General features: G+C 47.5%; 1 protein-coding gene across 1 annotated transcript in view; it reads right to left on the minus strand.

Moving 5' to 3' along the window:
* The window catches only part of NECAB2 (N-terminal EF-hand calcium binding protein 2), an 85,048-nt gene extending 69,205 nt beyond the window's left edge, over positions 1–15,843 (minus strand). Inside the window, exons 1-2 of the mRNA XM_072872943.1 lie at positions 15,646–15,843; positions 6,234–6,258 (exon numbers count right to left, since the gene is read on the minus strand). Of these exons, the coding sequence (XP_072729044.1) occupies positions 6,234–6,258; positions 15,646–15,843 (223 nt within the window). The remainder of the gene's footprint in view (positions 1–6,233; positions 6,259–15,645) is intronic.
* Positions 15,844–18,426: the final 2,583 nt, after the last annotated feature.

Below are 18,426 nucleotides of genomic sequence, written 5' to 3' on the forward strand. Positions count from 1 at the left end.
TCATGCTTCCTTTTTCCCTTTATTAGCTCTGCTACATACTCCACAGGCCTTCAGCAGATCATCCAGGTCAACTAAAAACCAAAAACTCCTCTCAGCATTTGCAGTCCAGATCTCTGTTAAATTTATAAATTAGTTTAATCCATGTTCACGCTTCATTTTATTTCATTTTTTATAACAGCAGAAGCTATCCAAGACAGCATGGCTTGTTCCCATCCGCACCTTCCCTAGATACGATAAATTCAAGGGAGAAGCACAATGGTTTGGGACAGTTCTTGGTGTAGAAGTCACAAGGACAGCAGCAATAGGAAGGTGCCAAGTTGACCGAACCATGGTACTAATTCATCCCTGGTCACTGTCCAGTGAAATATTGCACCACTGCCAGCTCCTCCTGCCATTTTCTGTAGGTGCTTTATAACCATATACTGAGTTTTTGGCATATTTTCTTTTGCATCTCTCCTCTACCATGGCAGAGGTCCAGAGGAATCACCTAACCCCCAGTGCCTGGCAAGCAGCCCCATGGATGGGGCAGACTGACAGCCGTTTCCATGAATGAGATCTAGTAATTATGGCAAAAACTCCAAACTAAACCACAAGATTAATGCTGGATGCACTTCATGTTTAGTTACACTCAAGACGTGGGAGTTGGGTAGTTGCAGTGACTGGAGATTTCAAGACAATAAAACTCCAGTTTTTGGGAAGCAGCATTTCTATAATGAATCGTTAGCAATTAGGTTGTTCTGTCAAAATAAAACCATCTTAATCTTTCAAAGAGAATGCTGGGCTATTTAACTTATAATTGATTAACAGCTTTCTAATGAGAAGATTAAAGTACACAGTAGATAACTCTGTGATTGACAGCTCTGCTTCACCAGCCTAAAACAACATGCCTCTGTTTTCCTACCACATGCCAAATGAAGGATTAAGTATTGTTTACTGGGACTGGGAGGATTACAAGACAGTAGGTGGATTTATTAGCAGAGAAAGGAAAAACACTCCTACACAGAAGAAAAAGATTCTTTTGAATGACTAACAGCCATGCCCCTGCAAAGCATGACTAGAGCTAGCTGAATTATTCACTGTCAGAAGATTATGTCCCAGCCCTTCTCCCTTTCTTCAGACCATTTGCCAGTCTATCCAGATGTTTCCAATGTGCTCATCATTTCAAGGAGTGCTATGCAGACCATTTGCCGAGTTTATTATACAGATAGTTGTAAATCCAGCTGCTTGATATTATCGATGGGGACAAGGTTGGGGACTTAATTCACATTAGAGACAGAATCTCACTTCTCTGGGGCAGGAGACCAAGACATCATTTAACAAGGAAGAGCTGCTTCATTAGTGGTCTCTTAGTACACATAGGCACTGAATCAAGTCACCTTGATACAAGTACCTGAACACGGCAGGAACAATAATGTGTTCTAGCATCTTGCACCAAGAACATCCAGTTTTACATGAATTAACAATTTATGCCAAGGAGCTTCGGAAGGAAGGGGCGGAGGGAGAAGCTCTTGAATTCACATGATCAGGCTCCATAGTTACAGTCTCTGAACCAGCCACGTTGCATTAACACAATACGTGCCAATTTTACCGGGGGGGGAATAAAAATCAAGATGCTGAAAAGATCTCGAAATTTGTGACATCTTGACTGTAGGAAGCTGCACATTAAATAAGACAATTCCTTAAGCTTACAAACCCCGCTTTGTCTTTTAGGTGACTCTTTAATCATCTGATCTCTGGATGGCAAAAGTTAAATCAGATGTTCTAGTTAAGCTAGATGGCAAGAGCTGAAGTTTTCTTCAGATTTTCCCCTCCCTGTTTCTGTAGGGCTCCTACACAGGTCTGTAAAAGTGGCTTTAGCATAGCTGACGAAAGCAAGAGTTGCCAGTTCTGGATAAAGCTGCCAGAGCTCCCTGCCCTGGGAGCTCTCTCTCCCACAGTATGCCACCAGCACACAGTGCCAGATAATGATTCGTCTCGGCTGGTTAATTAAAAAGAGCAAAGTCCCTGCCAGACAAGAACCTCTGCAAGTGTGGAGACAGCAGAAGCCTGTTAACAGAGTAAAATATTTTGGGAACCTGTGAGCTTGTGTTTTCAGCAGCCTATCCAGGGCTCAAGGGCCCCTTCTTGGGATTCTGACAAGCATCTAGAAGTGTAAGATTTTCATTTGTCAGTGGAGGGCTGCGTACGGCACACAGGCCACCTGCGGTGAGACATGCAAGCGGCAGGCTAATGCTTCCACTCTTCCTTGGAGCTGTACCAGGTAAAGCCATGAAGAGACTGAATTTCAACAAATGAATAAATTAAAGGCCAGGATGTCAAAGAGAAAACTGTGAAAGAGAGATCCCTAGGCATATTAAATACAAAGATATTACCTCTGGCGCTGGAAACCTCTGAGCCACAGTTTGTGGGGAGGCTGTACCAAGGGAAATATTCCTGCATGTCTCCTGCAGCAACTGCTGTGAGCTGCAGAGTGCTGGAGGGGTGGCTGTGGGAAGCCATGACCCCCAAAAGCTGCAGAGGAACATACTGAGCTAATTATGAAGAGTGTCAAACTCTGTTAGCAAGAGTTAAGCAAATATGAATGGCTGGTGAAGCTGGCCACCACGACTGGCAGATGTTGTCTCAAGAAAAAAAGCAGCATCTGGAAAAATGCAGGGAAAGGCATTGCAGGACGTACAGTCCTTCAAGAAGACAGCCCCAAGATCACAGAAACAACCCTACTCAGTGGGACTGGAAAGCAGCCACAGCGAGATTGATATGTGCTCAGCCACCTCACCTTGCAGGAACCAACGGGGGGATAGAGCTGCCACTTACATCCAGACTGCTTTATGACAGCCTGTCATCCAGGTCATAAAAAGGAAAAGGCAGCATCCCGTTTGCCTAGCAGCATGAGTCCCATGGAGAGCACCACGTTTTGTTGTCTAAACAATGTAACTGTAGGTCACCTGCATTGCAAGCAATGAGAGTGGAAGCAGAGATGGAGGTAACTCTTGAGAGAACATTTGGCCTTTGTTAACGGAGCCAGCTGTCCTCCCCTGCAGCGCCCATCCAGGGTCAGGAAGAGGCAGGACAAATTTCAGAAGACCCATTGCAGCCAGCAGCCTCACCAGGGCTCGGGGGGGCACCTTTTCTGCCTATGCTCAGAGCCTTTGGTCTCCTCACCCCTCTGCAAGCCCAGCGCTCAGACCTGGTGCACCTCTGGCAGTGACAGCTCTCACCCTTAGCAGTTCAAATTCCTGCCCAACACCATCTTTGACAACAAACCACCAGACATCAGGGTAGGGCTTGTCCTGCTGGTGCCTATTCATACCACCCCAAGCTGATTATGGGTCCTGACACATCAGCCCATCACCATTACACCCAATGCATTAACAGCTACCGGGTGGCAGACATGTCACTGGCAATCCACACTCATTTTAACGTTTTGTGACCTACACAAGAGCAGCTCCAGTTCTTCTGATCTGTGCAAGCATCCCTGTTTGAGTTTTAATTGGGATATTACTGGTTAACATGGATAAAGATGTTCAGACAAACAGCATCCAGGGGAATACCTGAAAATCCTTTTCTTGTCTGCATAGCACAGCTAACCAAAGCAACTACTCATCCATAAGCAATGCTCCCCATGAGCATTACGTTACAGGGTACCTGGCCCCCAGGAGGGTACCTCTGCTGGGCAGGACAGCAGCTCCAGAGAGAAGTGTTTGGGTGCCCAGGGTGGCTGATGGACACCCCGAGGTCAACTCTGGGGTATTAATCTCTGCTTCTTTGATCAAATCCAAACTCCCTCTGGCCAGATGAGCAGGACAAGAAAATGCTTTTAAGTGTCACGCTGTACCTGAGCCACTCAGTGACTTCCTGTCCACGTGCAGTGGAGTGATCCCGCCTGTTATCCGCATGGATCACTCACTCGAGCCTTACAAAGGGAGAAACATCCAAGGAGAAGACCATGGAGGAGCTGGGCAGATTGTTCCCAGGGTGAGGGGCAGAGGTAAAAACAACAGGTTTGCTCTTGCTGATGGAAGCATCTTGTTTGGCCTTTACCTCTTATTCATGCTAAAACACTGAAGGAGCATTTGCCCATCATTAGTAATGGAGTATAAGGTTGCAAAAACAGTAGCTTTGCATGGGTTTCAACAACAGCAAAGGAACTGGTCAGGGAAAGTCACCAACTTTCCAAAGGTACGTCTTTCTTCTCAGAAACCCATCACCAAAGCAGGCCAAGAGCATCCAAAGGCTCATCATTTCCCCAAGTTATCACCCACGCCACAGAACACAGAGTCATGGCTTGCCACTGGCACCTACCAAATCCACCAAGAGAGCTGTCCCTGTGGCAAGAGCTACACTAAAATTTAACCACCACGACTTTGTGACGTAAAACCACCAAACTGACAGCTTTGCCCTCTTGGCTGGGTTGGAAAGACGTGTCCGTCTGCCCCTGGCAGGCAGCAGCTCCTTCCGTTGTGCTGCGGTGAGCAGGCAATACCAAAGCTTCAAAAGCAACTTCTGAGCTGCTCCACTCACCCATCCCAGAAAAGCCTTAATATTGGCACAACAGCCAAGACAAGATTTTGTACTTCAAGCTCTGATTCTTCAGCCCCGTCACAGCTGTTATAAATTTAATGGAGACTAAAACAAAAGTGCAGCATCATTTTGCAGAGCTCAAAAAGCAGTCACTGGAAATAACTACATCAAGACCAGTATATTAAAGTGCATCCTTTCAAGCTTTGTTCAGCAGAGTAACATTTGTTATTGAACAGAAAATCACTGCTTTTGGTTTCAGCTGGCCTACATGGAGGCTGTAATGGAAACTGGAAGTTGGCTGCAGCAGGAGGGAGGCTAAACACGGTCTTAGGAACAGCTCAGGAACAGCTTCACAGGCTGAAGTCTGGAGCAGCATTTTCAACTTCAAACTGAGATGGGAATAACTAAGCACAGATTTTAGCCCAGTATCTGCATATCATCAGACTCTCCTGATGGAGAGCAAGTGGCAGGTAAGACTTCATTACAAGCTGGCAACTCCGGCACTCAGATGCACAGGGGCAGGCACGCCAGCCAGCAGAAAGCAAGAAGGCAGCATCTCTCAGAGGCAGCATCCAATATTTCATCAGACAAAACCTGCAGGTCTCCAATTATGCAACAATTAAGTGCTCAGGAGGCTGTGAAGTACAACAGTCTGGGTGTCAAGAGCACAAATTCATTTTTCCCTGTAAGCAGCACTTAGAGAGCTCTTCCCCCACACCAGCCCCCCCAGCACTCCCCTTCCATCACACAACTGCTCAGCTTACCCATGTAACAAATTTCAATGTCTTATTACCGTGTCAGTTGTTATAACCAAATGCTGATGTTAACAGGGCATTTACTGCTTATATGCCAGCCAGCTCACAGCATCTTTCGCTGCTTTACCTAGGGGCAGTGATCATACCTACAAGCTCTTACAGAAATTGTGTATCTCCCTTTTAAATCTGATATAGGGAAAAAACACTCTCCCCTGTGCTCCTCTGCACAACCCTCCCACATGTCCCTCTGCAAACACACACTAGTTTGATGCATATTTAATTTTCTTATTGTACAACAGGGAAAGAATAGAGACTAGGTCTTGGGATTTTGACTTGGAGCTAAAATTAAACTGCTTTTCAGGGTGGAGAGAGATCCTGGGACTGGACCCCATTGCTACTTTTTCCCATAACTACATTATCTCACAGCAGAACAGCTTGGTCCTTTCAGGATCCCAAGTCATTTAATGAAGACACCTCCATGTCATTCCCCATCTAAGGACAAGACTAGGCTTCAGCGAAATTGTTCAGCTTTCTGCTGGCACAGACTGAAAACACACATCAATACCTGTTGCTCCTCGATACATGTGTTCCAGTCCTTCAGGAACCAAACTACTAATATTCACAGATTAGGTCTCTTTTGCAAAGCTATTCCAAGATTACCAGGAGGTGGATCCTCACTTATCACTTAGCTATGATTTTTTTTTTTTTTTAATGTTCTTTTTTGTGAAATTGCCCCAAAAGTGGCAGATCTCTCCATGCTAACTTGCACACTAGTATCATGCCTGCTCTAAGAATATATGTCAGCCAAAGAAACAACAAAACCTTCCCCAAGGCTTAAACAGTATCACCATCAGACCCAGTAAACTGAACAACATTTAAACAGTTAGATGTTACTATCTGGAAAAATGGTCATTTGACAAAAGTTCAATCAAAAAATGTGAAATATTAGAGACTTACCATTTTTGTCAGCTCTTCTGAAAATCTAGAATTGAAAGAGAGAGAAAAACATTTTTACTATGGTGTTTGACTTGAAGGGGTTTGGGGTTCAGTGCACCAGGACCAGGTGCACCAGACCAGCACCTTAGCACCAGGACCATATTCGATACCACGAACAGGGCAGGGCCATGGGCTCCGGCCCTCACAGAGCAGATTCAGGTGCTTTACTGAGCTCACCCTTCCCAAGACCCAGCCCATCACCCCCAGACCCACACAATGGACAACCACCTCCAGGAGAGAGTATCAACAAGTTTGGCTTTGGAATACCAAAGTCAAGACTTTGGAAAAGGAGCTAAGTAGCAAAATAAAGATAACAAAAAATGGTTCCAGCAGTTCATTTATTTCCCATCTCCCTTGCAGAAGAAAGCCGAAAACATGGATCCAACACAAGGAAAAATAAATAAATAAATAAATAACCCCCTACAACAGCTGTGCAGCCAGCCCAGCCAATTTCTCTAGCATCAATAATATCTCTTAAACCAAGTTTCACAGATCTGCACTTCTGAAACAAATTATTTACAATATTATTTTTTTTTAAAGCAAGTTTCCTGTGTGGGAAGGAGATTATATTTAGACTTAAAACTACAATATGGAGGAACAGCCCACAGAGAGGAATCAGATAGCCCTTTCGGGGGGGGGATCACAATAATGTGTAGTACAGTAGAATTTGCCAGGGAGAAAGACAGCAGAAACAACTGCTATTTTTCTTACTAGTCTCATCTTAGGAATAGTCCCCCGACACAATGCAATTAATAGCAAAAGGCTTGTGCAAGGGCTGAAATCTTGTAGGTTACTGCCAAAAATGGCTACTAGCACAGGTTTGGCCATAAATTACCATGCTCGTAAACTGGGCAGAAAAGGGAAAATATTCTCATCACCTCTTCAGACCTGACCCTATTAATTTGAGCAAGAGCAGAGATTTTGCCTCTACAAAGAAATTTCCCTGTGGAGGAAATAAAAGCACCAGCAGGACAGATCAGAGTCAGCCGTAAAATGGAATCTCTTATTTTCTGGGTCATAAAATCATTACAAAAAAAATATCAGAAGAGAAACTGCTGCACAAAACAAGAAATCCAAGAGACAAATTGAATTGCAGAATGTGCTATTTAAGTGAATATGGCTTAATTAAGGAACATTAATAATTTTTTTGTCTAAAGTTCTTCCTAGGCTGCACAGGGCAAAGTCAAATCTGGACTTTCTGGCATACTTCAGCAGAGGCAAACACCCTCTGCTTAAGCCAAACCCAAATGGTGGGTACCACTGAGTCCCAGCTTCAAGAGAGGGTCATAGAAACCCTACAAGGATTACAGCTTGTGACCACTACAAAATTGCTTACTTCTTGGGCTGACCTTCATTTTTTTAAAGCAATTAGAAGTTTTGGGGAAAAATCCTAACTTTCTCCCTACTTATGGACTTCTTTGAGGGGTTTTGAAGGACTGGCCAGTCATGGCTTGTCTACAGGAAGTAAGAATAAAGCCAGCCAGGACAAGCAGGACCCCAGCCAGCCCCGTGGCTTTGGCACACATCACCCAGCCATGCACAATATGCTCTGCCCAGAGTATGAAATATTCCTCTTTTCCTAGCTTGGACATCCCAACTCCTCACTCCCCATGAGTGCCTCCAGATGAGGCACTTTTCTTTCTAGATGCTGATTATTTCTGGGTTTTTTGTTTCATCACCACGTCCTTCTATTACTGTTCCCACTGCTTTGAAACACAGACATTACATCAAGTCTAACACAAAAGCAGCAATGTCTATTTTAAGGTCCTGTGGGAGATCACCACCCCGCTAAACACTATTGTCAGAGGGAGAACGGGAAGGCAAAAAACAATAGGGAAAATGCAGCTTAAAGGGGGAGAAAGGCTCAATCTGCAGCGCTCTGCTCTGTGGAGCCACCAAACTTGCAATGAACTCTCGGGGGGGGGCGGGGGGGGGAGAAATGGAAGAAACGTTAAGAAATGGATGTATTTATGCCCAGCTTCACTAAGTGAACTTTTTAGGGCTTTAACTTCCCCAGATACTCCTAGAAAGTATGACTATTTGTAAACAAACAGGTTGATGGAAGATCACATCAGCTCTGTTACCTACCAGGGTTTATTCTACAGGACCAAGGTATTTAGCTTTTATTGCTAATGAGCAAGATTTATTCTTCCAACTTAATTGGACCACCTAAAATTTGCACACACACAAAAAAATTAAAACAGGACACCCAGAGGGAAAGCAATTTAAGACGAAGTCATCTGTCAATACAGGCAGGCAGTACATCAAGGTATGAACACCAGAATGAGCATCAGGAGGCTGATAAAGACATAATATACTGTGTGATAGCTTGGTAATGCTGCCAAAAATGCTGTCTCTGTGAAGACCCAGGATTTACACTCTAGCTCAGCAAACAACAGTGCCCTCCCACACACAACCTGAAGACACCCTCTGTGCATGTCTTGAATTAGTTGTTCCACTGCAGGAAGGATGTGGTGTGCTTTTGGTAAGGAAAAGGTGTAAGATCTGGTGATGGAAGGGAAACCGCAGCCCCTCACACCTCTCCTACGGACCAGTGGGGCAAACCCCCAAGGGCAGCTCAGTGCTGGGCTCCCAGGGAGCTTGGGGAAAGGAAAGCTCCAACCAGCTCCGGAAGAAGGGAATATAAGGAAGGACGCTGTGTCATCTCCAACATAGAGGCTGCAAAGCCGGTCCACCCCTCAGTTGCTCTCTGCAGGCCTGCAGCAACTCCATCGGTGCTATTCTCACTCAGCAGCAAAGTTGCTTAGACTTAGTCAAGGCAGCAGCCCTGGAGGTCAGTGAGAGTGGAGGCGATGAAATATTGATGGAGAAACGCCCTGTCCTGCGAGGCCCTCCGCAGCGATTGGCTTCCCACGCCTCCACCCCGGCCGAGGACCATCCCCAGTGGCAGAGGGCTTTGCGAAACAGGAGGCAGCAGCACTGCACAGCCTGACCAGGGATGCTCCTTCCGCTCTGTCACCCCCAGTTCTCAACCGTCAGGGCGACACGCCGCTCTTTCAGATGGTAAATGAGAAATTACCCAGTCCAAAAAGTACTACAGCAACCATCTCCCCCATCAGCTACGCTTTAAATGTATTAAGCAAGTCTTCTGAAGCACAGGTTAAGTCGCATGGTGAGCCCACAGGATGCCCACAATATGGGCCAGATTAACCCATTTTATAGGATTTACACAGGCAATGCATGCAGTTTGCTGTCTGCAGCATACTTATTCCATTTACCAGGTGTTTAGATTAATATAAACTCTATTTTATTTAGAGCGAGGAACCTTTGTCAAGATTTCCAATAGCTTTTAAAATTTAAGTTTTTGCTGTACTCTCAAATGGCTACTGCAGATATTTGGCTGGCAGAAGTAAACAATTCAAAACACTAGTGGTAATAATAAACTTCAAAAAAATTGATGGTTTCAAATTTAAACATTCAGCTCTGCCTTCTGAAAGCTCCTGGATGACAATGTACAACACTGGAGGCTGTTTAATGGAGGTTTTCTTGGCAATTTTATTAAATTCATATAAGCACTCCCCTAACAAGCCTAAGAATTATTATAAGGTTTGTAAAGTTTATTATCCCTTCAGCAGGTTAATATGATGTTGATTTAAAATAAACTCAAAATTTGAGTGCAACAGAGCTAGAATTTCGTTTTCCATCATAATCTTGGTGCAGAATCCAGGACAAACAAAATCTAAGTCTCCTGGGTGATGAAAGCCTATGGACGAGAAAGCATCCAGATACACAGATATACATAAAAACCCGATTAATCTGTTCACTGTGTTCCTACATTCCTGTTCTTCCTTTCTGTTCCTCTCTCCCTACAAGTCTTGACACCTCATTTGGAGCTGAGGCAAGGTTTTTTATCAGGTATGGCCTTTAGCTCTTTAACCCAAGGTGCCAGTAGGAATTTCCTCTCCTGCAGCCTCTCTATGTTGCTCTTTCCAGTACTAATGCAAGAAAATAATGACCTGAATCTTTGTCACTTTGGACTACATCATTAGACATCATCAGGCTAACGACCTTTTCCCATGCAGGAGAAAGGTTTGATTTTGGTCTTTCAGTAAGAAATATGCCATTGGTGTGGAAATATTGTGCCATCCAGAGTGGCTCCCCCTCCAAAGCAAGGCTGCTACAGAGCTCCAGGTCTCATGGCACCTTTCCCTATCTAAATCAGATCTCTTTTTTTTTTTTTTTGTCTCCCCAAGAGAAGAGCAGTTAACACCATACCCTAGCCTCTCCTTTCACTCTTTCCTTCTCCTTAGACCTTACCTAGCTGTCCTAAATAAAAGCTGCATGAGACAGGCAAGAGTTGCATTAGATGTTACCACATTCACAGCACTAGAAGTTACTTTTCCATAAACACCAGCCCTGGGTGCAGCTCCGTTTCAAGCGCTTGCTTACAAAGCCTTAAAGAACAGAAGAGAAAAGATGAACTTTTCTGTGTACTTTGCAGTGAGCAATCCGCAAATGCACAGAGCCCACCCGGCCCCTGCCCCTGCTTTCCAGCTGAGCCCTGCTGGCATGACTTGAAAACAAAGCTTTTAGAGCCTTTCCATTTCACTCAGAGAAGTGAGAAGGTAAACGAGGACACAAGAAGGGGAGTGAATCAACCTTAAAAAAAAAAAGCAGAAGGAAAAAGGTCAAACCAGAAGGGGATTGAGAAGGGATTCCTGTGGCTGCAGTAGCTTTGCTAGTTAGGGCTGCACTGGAAATTGCATAATTGAGAGAACAGTTGGAAAACTGTGCCAGTTCTTGGATCTACATTTGGAAATGCACCCTTGGCACAAACCAAAATTCTCTGTATCTTCTGTCCAAACACTTCACTCAATCTCATGGGGCTGAAGAAGTACAACATTTGGCCACATAAGAGAGTGTGCAAGAGGAGCCATAAGCAGGAGAGCTGGATTTGAAATGATCTTTCTGACCCTGTTGAAGAAGGAAAGAGGCAGATAAGGGCCAAAATTACTTTTCAGCAAAAGACAGAGCAGATCAAACAGAAAGCTTCATCTGACCTGAAATGAATGGCACTGCTTTCTTCAGGGGCATTTAAAATAAAGCCAAAAAGCAATTAATTTACTCACTATTGGCAAAGCCAGAAAGGCGGCAGAGATGTCACCACCCATTGGAGCACACAGTCCTGCCACGGGGAGGCTCACCCATACCCAGGGCTGACCCTTATTTTAGATGCCAAGTAGGATATGAGCTCTTTCAACGGGCTCTCCCTGGTGTAAACCAGATGGGGCACCTCTGCCTGCAGCCACTGTGGCTGACCAGGTCTTACACAAGCTGGAGTTCACACTCCTGCTGTCAATGCAGGTTTTTGACAGTGACACGAAGTCAGGAAGAGATGAGTAAGGACAGTCGGTAAGTCAGCACTGAAGCACTCCCAGACAGAGCAATACCTGTCTAGACATTTCCCACACCTTGGGAGCCATCCACCTCAGCTCTGTATTGCACATGGACTCATTCACACTCAGCAAATATGATCTAATATAGGCTTACCCCCACACACACTATATTCTCCCTTTCATAAGTCTTGTGACATTTGCAGATTTGTTCTGGACTGGAAATGCCACCATCACCACATGTGGATTTGAGCAGCACTGTGACAGTTTCAGCTTCCTTTTAATAAAGGGGTTTTGTCCTCATGGATGCAGACAGAAGCTCAGAGCCTTTGGAGGGCATCTTCAAGCAGCCCAGAGGGCAGATAGAGAATGTAGCATTACTATGATCTCGTATCATAAGCTGTGGATAGGCACTAGTTATCTACAGCAGATTACACGTTGCCAACCCTGAGCGTTTGGCTCTTGCAGACAGAGCAGCCGTGTGCAATCTAGACCCACAGAGCAAACGCCCAGAGACAAACGCCTGAGGGCAAGCGCAGGACAGGTACAGACCCTTTGCTCAACCCCAACCCCTTATGCTGATTTGACTGATGTAAGAGCTGACCATTAAACGCAAAGTGATGGTTTCCAGGTTCCTAGAGTAACACATCACCTCCGCTTGATCTACTGCCACCACTGAAGAGCACCTGTCACTCCCTAGTTTTACTTGTTGCCTATTTTAGGAAATGCTTAGGACTTAAATTTCTTCATTAGTGTGTACAAAGGGTTTAGTTAATCTGCAATTTTTTACACTTGGAAACCTATGATCTTGAGTTGAACTAGTAAGCATTATTCAACCTTTTTAATTGTTTACCTAAAAGGACACAAGCAAAATAAAGGAAAAATACTGAAAACAGCCCTAAGTTAAGATTCATCCTCCAACTGGCAGTAGCCAGGTTGATGGTAGAAGACATCTAACCCCCTTGTTGTATTTCATTCTTCCTCAGCCTTCAGTTTTGCCCCACATCACCACAGTTTTGTTTCTGTGGTGGAAAGGGCGTAGGGAACTTCGTACTGACCCACCAGCTACCCTCATGGTCTGGAGGAGTCAGAACAAGCATGATGGGGATAGTTGAGTCAAAAGAAAGCCAGAACAGAGAAGAAGAAGAAGTGGCTAAGGTACCATTAGCGTCAGAGCCATCTTATCTAATTCATAGCCAAAACCAAGGTTAATCTTCCTTCCCCAGCCCCTGATGAACTGCCTACATAGCACACCAGCTTATGTGAATGTGTTAGTTAAATATAAAGTCTTACAGGTCTTTTACTTCATGCCCACCCACTGAGGAGCTGCACTGCTGCGTGGCTGGGACCCGCTGCTTCCCCAGCACATCCATGTAATGCAAGAACATGAATGAGTTAATTGGAAAATCTGTTCTCATCACTGCGGATTCAGTGGGATCTTTGTTACTTTCCTGCTAATGTGTGAAAATTAACCTAAAAGCGTGTTCCTGTGTTTAAACTCTTTGGATGAAAGGGGGGGGTCTCACAGTGCACTTGAAGAGCCTGTTACAGTAAAGCCACAGCTTCAATTGACGTTTCTATTGTAACCAGAGAAAAAGGAGAGAAGCAAGTTCTCAGGGAGGAGGGGAAAAAAAAAACCACCCAAGCCCTCAAACCTTGTATTTACAGCATCCATTTCTACTTTCAGCAGGTGAGAAAGGGCTCCCAGATGCATTGTGAAAGGGAAAAAGGATAAGGAGCTGCACACCCAGCTCTATTGTTATTTCCCACCGGTTAAGCCATTCTGAAAGTTCATGGCTCATTTTCTCAGCTCAAACCTCAAAGTGGAAAAAAAAATAATATCCATTTACAGATGGCAAAAGTGAACAGATAAGATACCATTTTGGTGGAAAAACAGTCCTATCTCAAGAACCTCTTGTATAAAGTTAACATTGCTTCCCAATTGCATTTATGCTCTGAAGCCCAAATTCCAGATTGTTGTAAAATTTTGGTAATTTCTGGGCAGGTGAAAGAAAAAAAAAAACACCGAGAAAAAACAAACAAGTTAACTTAAAAGATGTAAGAGTATTAGTTGCATTTGTCCTTTCAGTTTCCCCATGAAGCAGGATTTCCTACAGCCCGCAGCCGCCAACCTGCTGGCCTGTTTCACTGGGCACAACCATCCGTGAAACGCTCTGCTCTCCGAGCTGCTTTTGGCAGCTCAATACACACAGTCGAACTGGTTCATTGAGGGAACCGAAATACCTATCAGCCCAGGGTGCTCAGAGACGTAATGAGTTTTGGACTCGCCAGCCCAAGCCAATGCCTATCAGGGACGTGGTAGAAGACTCAGCCATTATTTAGAAAATGCAAAGGCTCACTTGGAAGAGCTGCTACTGCCTAACTCCAAGGAGGCTAGAGGAGAGTGCGAGTTATCCTTTACTACAGCCACTGCCTCAGTAGTTTATTTTTGCATTCACTACTTTTTTTTTTTAAAGCTAGGAGATAGCAAAGCTGAGATCTATGTGTTTAATTACGAGATGCTGCAGAAAGACTGTGTAATTACACCATTTGCACTCCGGTTGATTCCACCCTATTCTCCCAATTCATTTAAGTGCAAATAGCCTCATTAGCTGCCTAATCAGGAAGTCTATAAATACCGTAGCCGAGGCACTAAGCACAGCCCTGCCTGCCCCCCCAGTGTGGATAAGGGAGCCCCCAATCCCACGCACTCGCAGGCGCCCAGGACCATGCTGCCCAGCTCCCACTGCACAGACCCTCACAGCTGCAGCCCTTCAGGGACTGGGGTCCAGGACCTGGGGCAGATTCAGGACCCGGGGTGCACCCCTATGCCCAGCTAACCTGGGGCAACCCATGCTGCAAGACTGGGGGATTTGCAGGGCCTGGAGTCCTGCACCCCCATCCAGTCAAGCTAATACTGGGATTAAGGACCTACAGTGCATCCCCACCCGAGCTGATCCAGGGGATGCAGGACCTATGGTGCACCCCTATACCCAGCTGGTCCAGAGGGTGCAGGAAACAGGGTATACCCCCATGCCCAGCAAGCCCGGGGGTGCAGGATCCTGGCAAGGAGATAAAGGATACAGGCTGCATCCCCATGCCCAGCTGGTCAAAAAAATGCAGGACCCGGGCTGCACCCTCATGCCCAATCACTTTGGGGGTGCAGGACTCAGGAAAGGGGGCACAGGATCCAGACTGCACCCCCATGCCCAGCTGGTCCAAGAGATGCAGGACCAAGGTGCACCTTATTCCCAACTGTCCCAGGGTGTGCAGGGCAAAGGGATGCAGGACCTGGACTGCACCCCTGGTGCCCAGCCAATCTAGGAGGTGCAAAATCCGGGCAAGTGGGTGCAGGACGCGGGCTGCAACCCCATGCCCAGCCAGCTCAGGGCACAGGATCTGGAAAAGGGGTTGCCGGACCTGGGCACCCCTACGCCCAGCCAGTCCGGGAGATGCAGGACCTGGGCTGCACCCCATCCCCAACCGGCCGGGGGTGCAGGACCCGAGGAATAACCCTGATACCAATCTGTTCGGGGGCTGCAGGATCCGGCAACGAGGGTGCAGGAACCGCGGTGCACCCCCGCGCCCATGCAGCCTGTGGTTGCAGGATCCGGGCAAGCGGACACAGGAGCCGGGGTGCAGCCTCTTGCCCGGCCGGTCCGGGAGATGCTGGGTCCGGGCTCAGCCCCGCGGATGCAGAACCCAGGAAATAACGCCGATCCAGAGCTGGCTGGATGGGTGCAGGACCGGGGCAAAGGGATTGCAGGACCCGGGCTGCACCCCCACGCCCACCCAGTCCGCGGCTGCAGGACCCACGCAAGGGGATGCAGGCTCCGGTGTGCAGCCGCGTGCCCACCCAGTCGGGGGATGCAGGACCCGGGGTACAACCCGTCCCTAACCGGTCCAGGGGGTGCAGGACCCGAGGAATAACCCCGATCCCGAGCCGGTGCAGGATCCCCTGGGGGTGCGGGACGCGGGGTGCGGGCATCCCCCCGCCCGGCGGCGCGGGGACCACTCACATCGAGGATGACGGAGGTGCCCTTCCTCTGCGCGCCGGCGGCGCCCGGGGTGAGCAGCTCCCGCTCGGCGACGCCCTTGTCGCTCATCCTGGCCACCACCCAGCGCAGCAGCCCGTCCAGCCCGCGGAGCGCCGGCGGCGGCTTGCGCAGCAGCCTGTGCACGCCGGCCCGGCAGTAGCGCGCTGCCTGCTCGCACATCGCTCAGCCCGGCCTCATGCCGGAGCCGGGGACTCCCGCCCGCCCGCCCCCCCCTCCCCCTCCTCCCACCGCCACACGGCGGGCAGGGGCGGGCCCGCGGGGGGACCCGGGCGGCCGGGGGGCTCCTGCCTGAAGAGTAAGTGGGGTGGGGGTAGGTCGCCCCCGAGCAGCCCCGGTGGGTGCTGCCTGCGTGCTCCCACCCCCGTACAGCCCCCCCCGCTCCAACACAAAGCGTCCCTTTAGGCATTTTCCACCTAAAAAGAGTATTCCTATGGCACGTTCTCTCCCCTCTGCAGCCTCCCTACCCCCACAACAGATTTTAGCGGCTCTTTGTAAGGACAGCAGCGAACAAATTTCTTGCTAGGAAATAAAACGTCCCCCTGACCCCCTACCCCTAGTCCCAAAAGCCACTATACGATGAATAGCCAGCAATTCCAGTTGGGGTACTACAGCATTCATGGCCACAGAGCTAATCACAGCGCTCAGCTGGACAAATATTTCTAATACTGTAATTCTATATTACGAGGATATTCCTTTGTGATGCTCCTGTGCTCACCTGCACAGGTCAAGATCTGCACTTGCAGTAGGGGCAATAAGTCTTCCGGCCAAAATGACACTAAATCATTTCATCTCCCCTTCCACACTTGAGGAGGTGCTCCCAGTTTGAGTTCAGACCGCGAAAGGCACCAAGGGCAGAGAGCTCCGACCTAGACCTTCTCAGAGGGTTCCCCAGAGCACTGGAGCAGCCACAGGCTCCGAATGACCTTTCCACCCTGCCCACCCATGACAGCCAGACCCTCTCACAGGCAGCTCTAGGGGACTTTATGCCCCACAAGGGCCACGTCCCCAGATTTGAACACCTCTGACGCAGGAGCCAGCAAGCCCAGCACCCCCGTGCAAGTGTTACGCACTTCCCTCCCCCACACCGAGCCCTACGCCTGATCTCCAAATGAGGAACAGCACAATCGCTCCAAAAGGCCTGACCAGCTACTGCTTCAAGAAGAAAATAACCAGCAACAAATGATTTCTTTAAACAGAGCTTATATATTGCAGTGCACCAGAGCCCAGACCCCCCAGCAAAGCCCACCTGGAGGTATTATTTAACCTCATCTTCTAACCACCCATCTTTATTCAGGTAAATTAGGGTGAAACTTCAGTGTTTGAGGTGAAAGGTGGGGGAATGCGCATTTTCCTCTCAGCTGCTGCTCAAAGAAAAGCGAGTGGGAGCCCGATTCTCTCTGCTGGAGTACACGGATAATGGCTGGAGGCTCTTGAAGGGCTTTTAAATAGATGGGGCACGGGGAAGTGTGGCAGTAGGCCAGGATGCCTGTGGGCTGAGCCCCTCTTTCACCGAGCTCTCGCCTTTCAGGGTTTCCTTCTTCTCCAGCAATACAAAATTAATGAGAGAAAACGGAGGAACTTCAGGGGGTTTATGCTGGCTCGTGGGAGCTGTGTGGAGTGCTTTCAGCGGCTCTGTGTTCATTTACAGGGATGCCCAGAGCAAGCTGGTGTGCAACCCAGACATCGCTCAATCCTCACTTACATATCACAGCAAAGATAATCTAAGGCAAGACACATCTTACCAGCCTTGCCACGGGGATGGCAAGGTGGGCTGGATCCCTACGCACCAGCCGCTCGTGCCAATCGGCCCGTACCCCTCATGGCCTGAATTATTGCACTTTTTTGTACTTTTACAATCCTCAGATTATTCATATACTTTTTCTCTTTTAAACATCCCTCTGCTAAATGGCTGGTTCAGATTGTATTAATCACACCCAGTTTAGGATTACTATATGCTGGTTATTTAAAACTATTTACTGAATAAGTTTATAAAAATAAGGTTCTTTGAATTTTCCTTTCTGTGTGCTATGAAGATTCATTACTTGGCTTGGAAGTTTGGGGCTATTCCTGTGCTTTTGTCAAAAATCAGTTCTTGTTAATGTCAAAACCAGCTTTACCACGGTTAAATACACATTTTTCCTCCTAAATAGACCTAGATAGAAAAAGTTTCAGACACTCAGGCATTAGGAAGAAGCCAGCCATTCACACTGGGAAGTTAACCGGCTGTATTTCTAGGGGCTCAGTTATGCCCAAGTTTCCATGAGGTCTAAGTCTCCCTTTGAAGAATAAATGGAACAGACAATTCTGTACTTATCTGAGCCAGGTGAGAAAACACAGGAACCCCCAAGGCATGTGCTCAGGCTGGTCCCAGCCCACGTGTCACACCACAGCCAAGGGGGAGGGCAGAGGCACAGGCCTCGGACTGGGCTCTGTGCGCCCGTCCTCTGCCTCTTGCCAAGGGCAATGGGACACTATCTGTCCTGTCCAAATAAACATGACTGCAGCCAAGGCATCAAGGCTTTGCCAACCTCTCCCGCCACCCTGTGCTACTGGTCATGGCACTGCCCAGGTCCCAGGCAAGCAGCCATCAACCAGGGCCAGAAGAAGAAACCAAACAAGTGACGGACAAGTGGAGACAACAGGGTTTTGACACATCTTTAGCCAGTCGGTGGAGCATCTCTTTAGCTGCTGCTCCCTAGCATCCAGCACACTTTTTGCTCTTTCATTAAAGGTGGAGAGAGC

The sequence above is a fragment of the Ciconia boyciana genome, chromosome 9 (assembly GCF_034638445.1).
Source record: "Ciconia boyciana chromosome 9, ASM3463844v1, whole genome shotgun sequence".
Lineage (NCBI taxonomy): Eukaryota > Metazoa > Chordata > Aves > Ciconiiformes > Ciconiidae > Ciconia > Ciconia boyciana.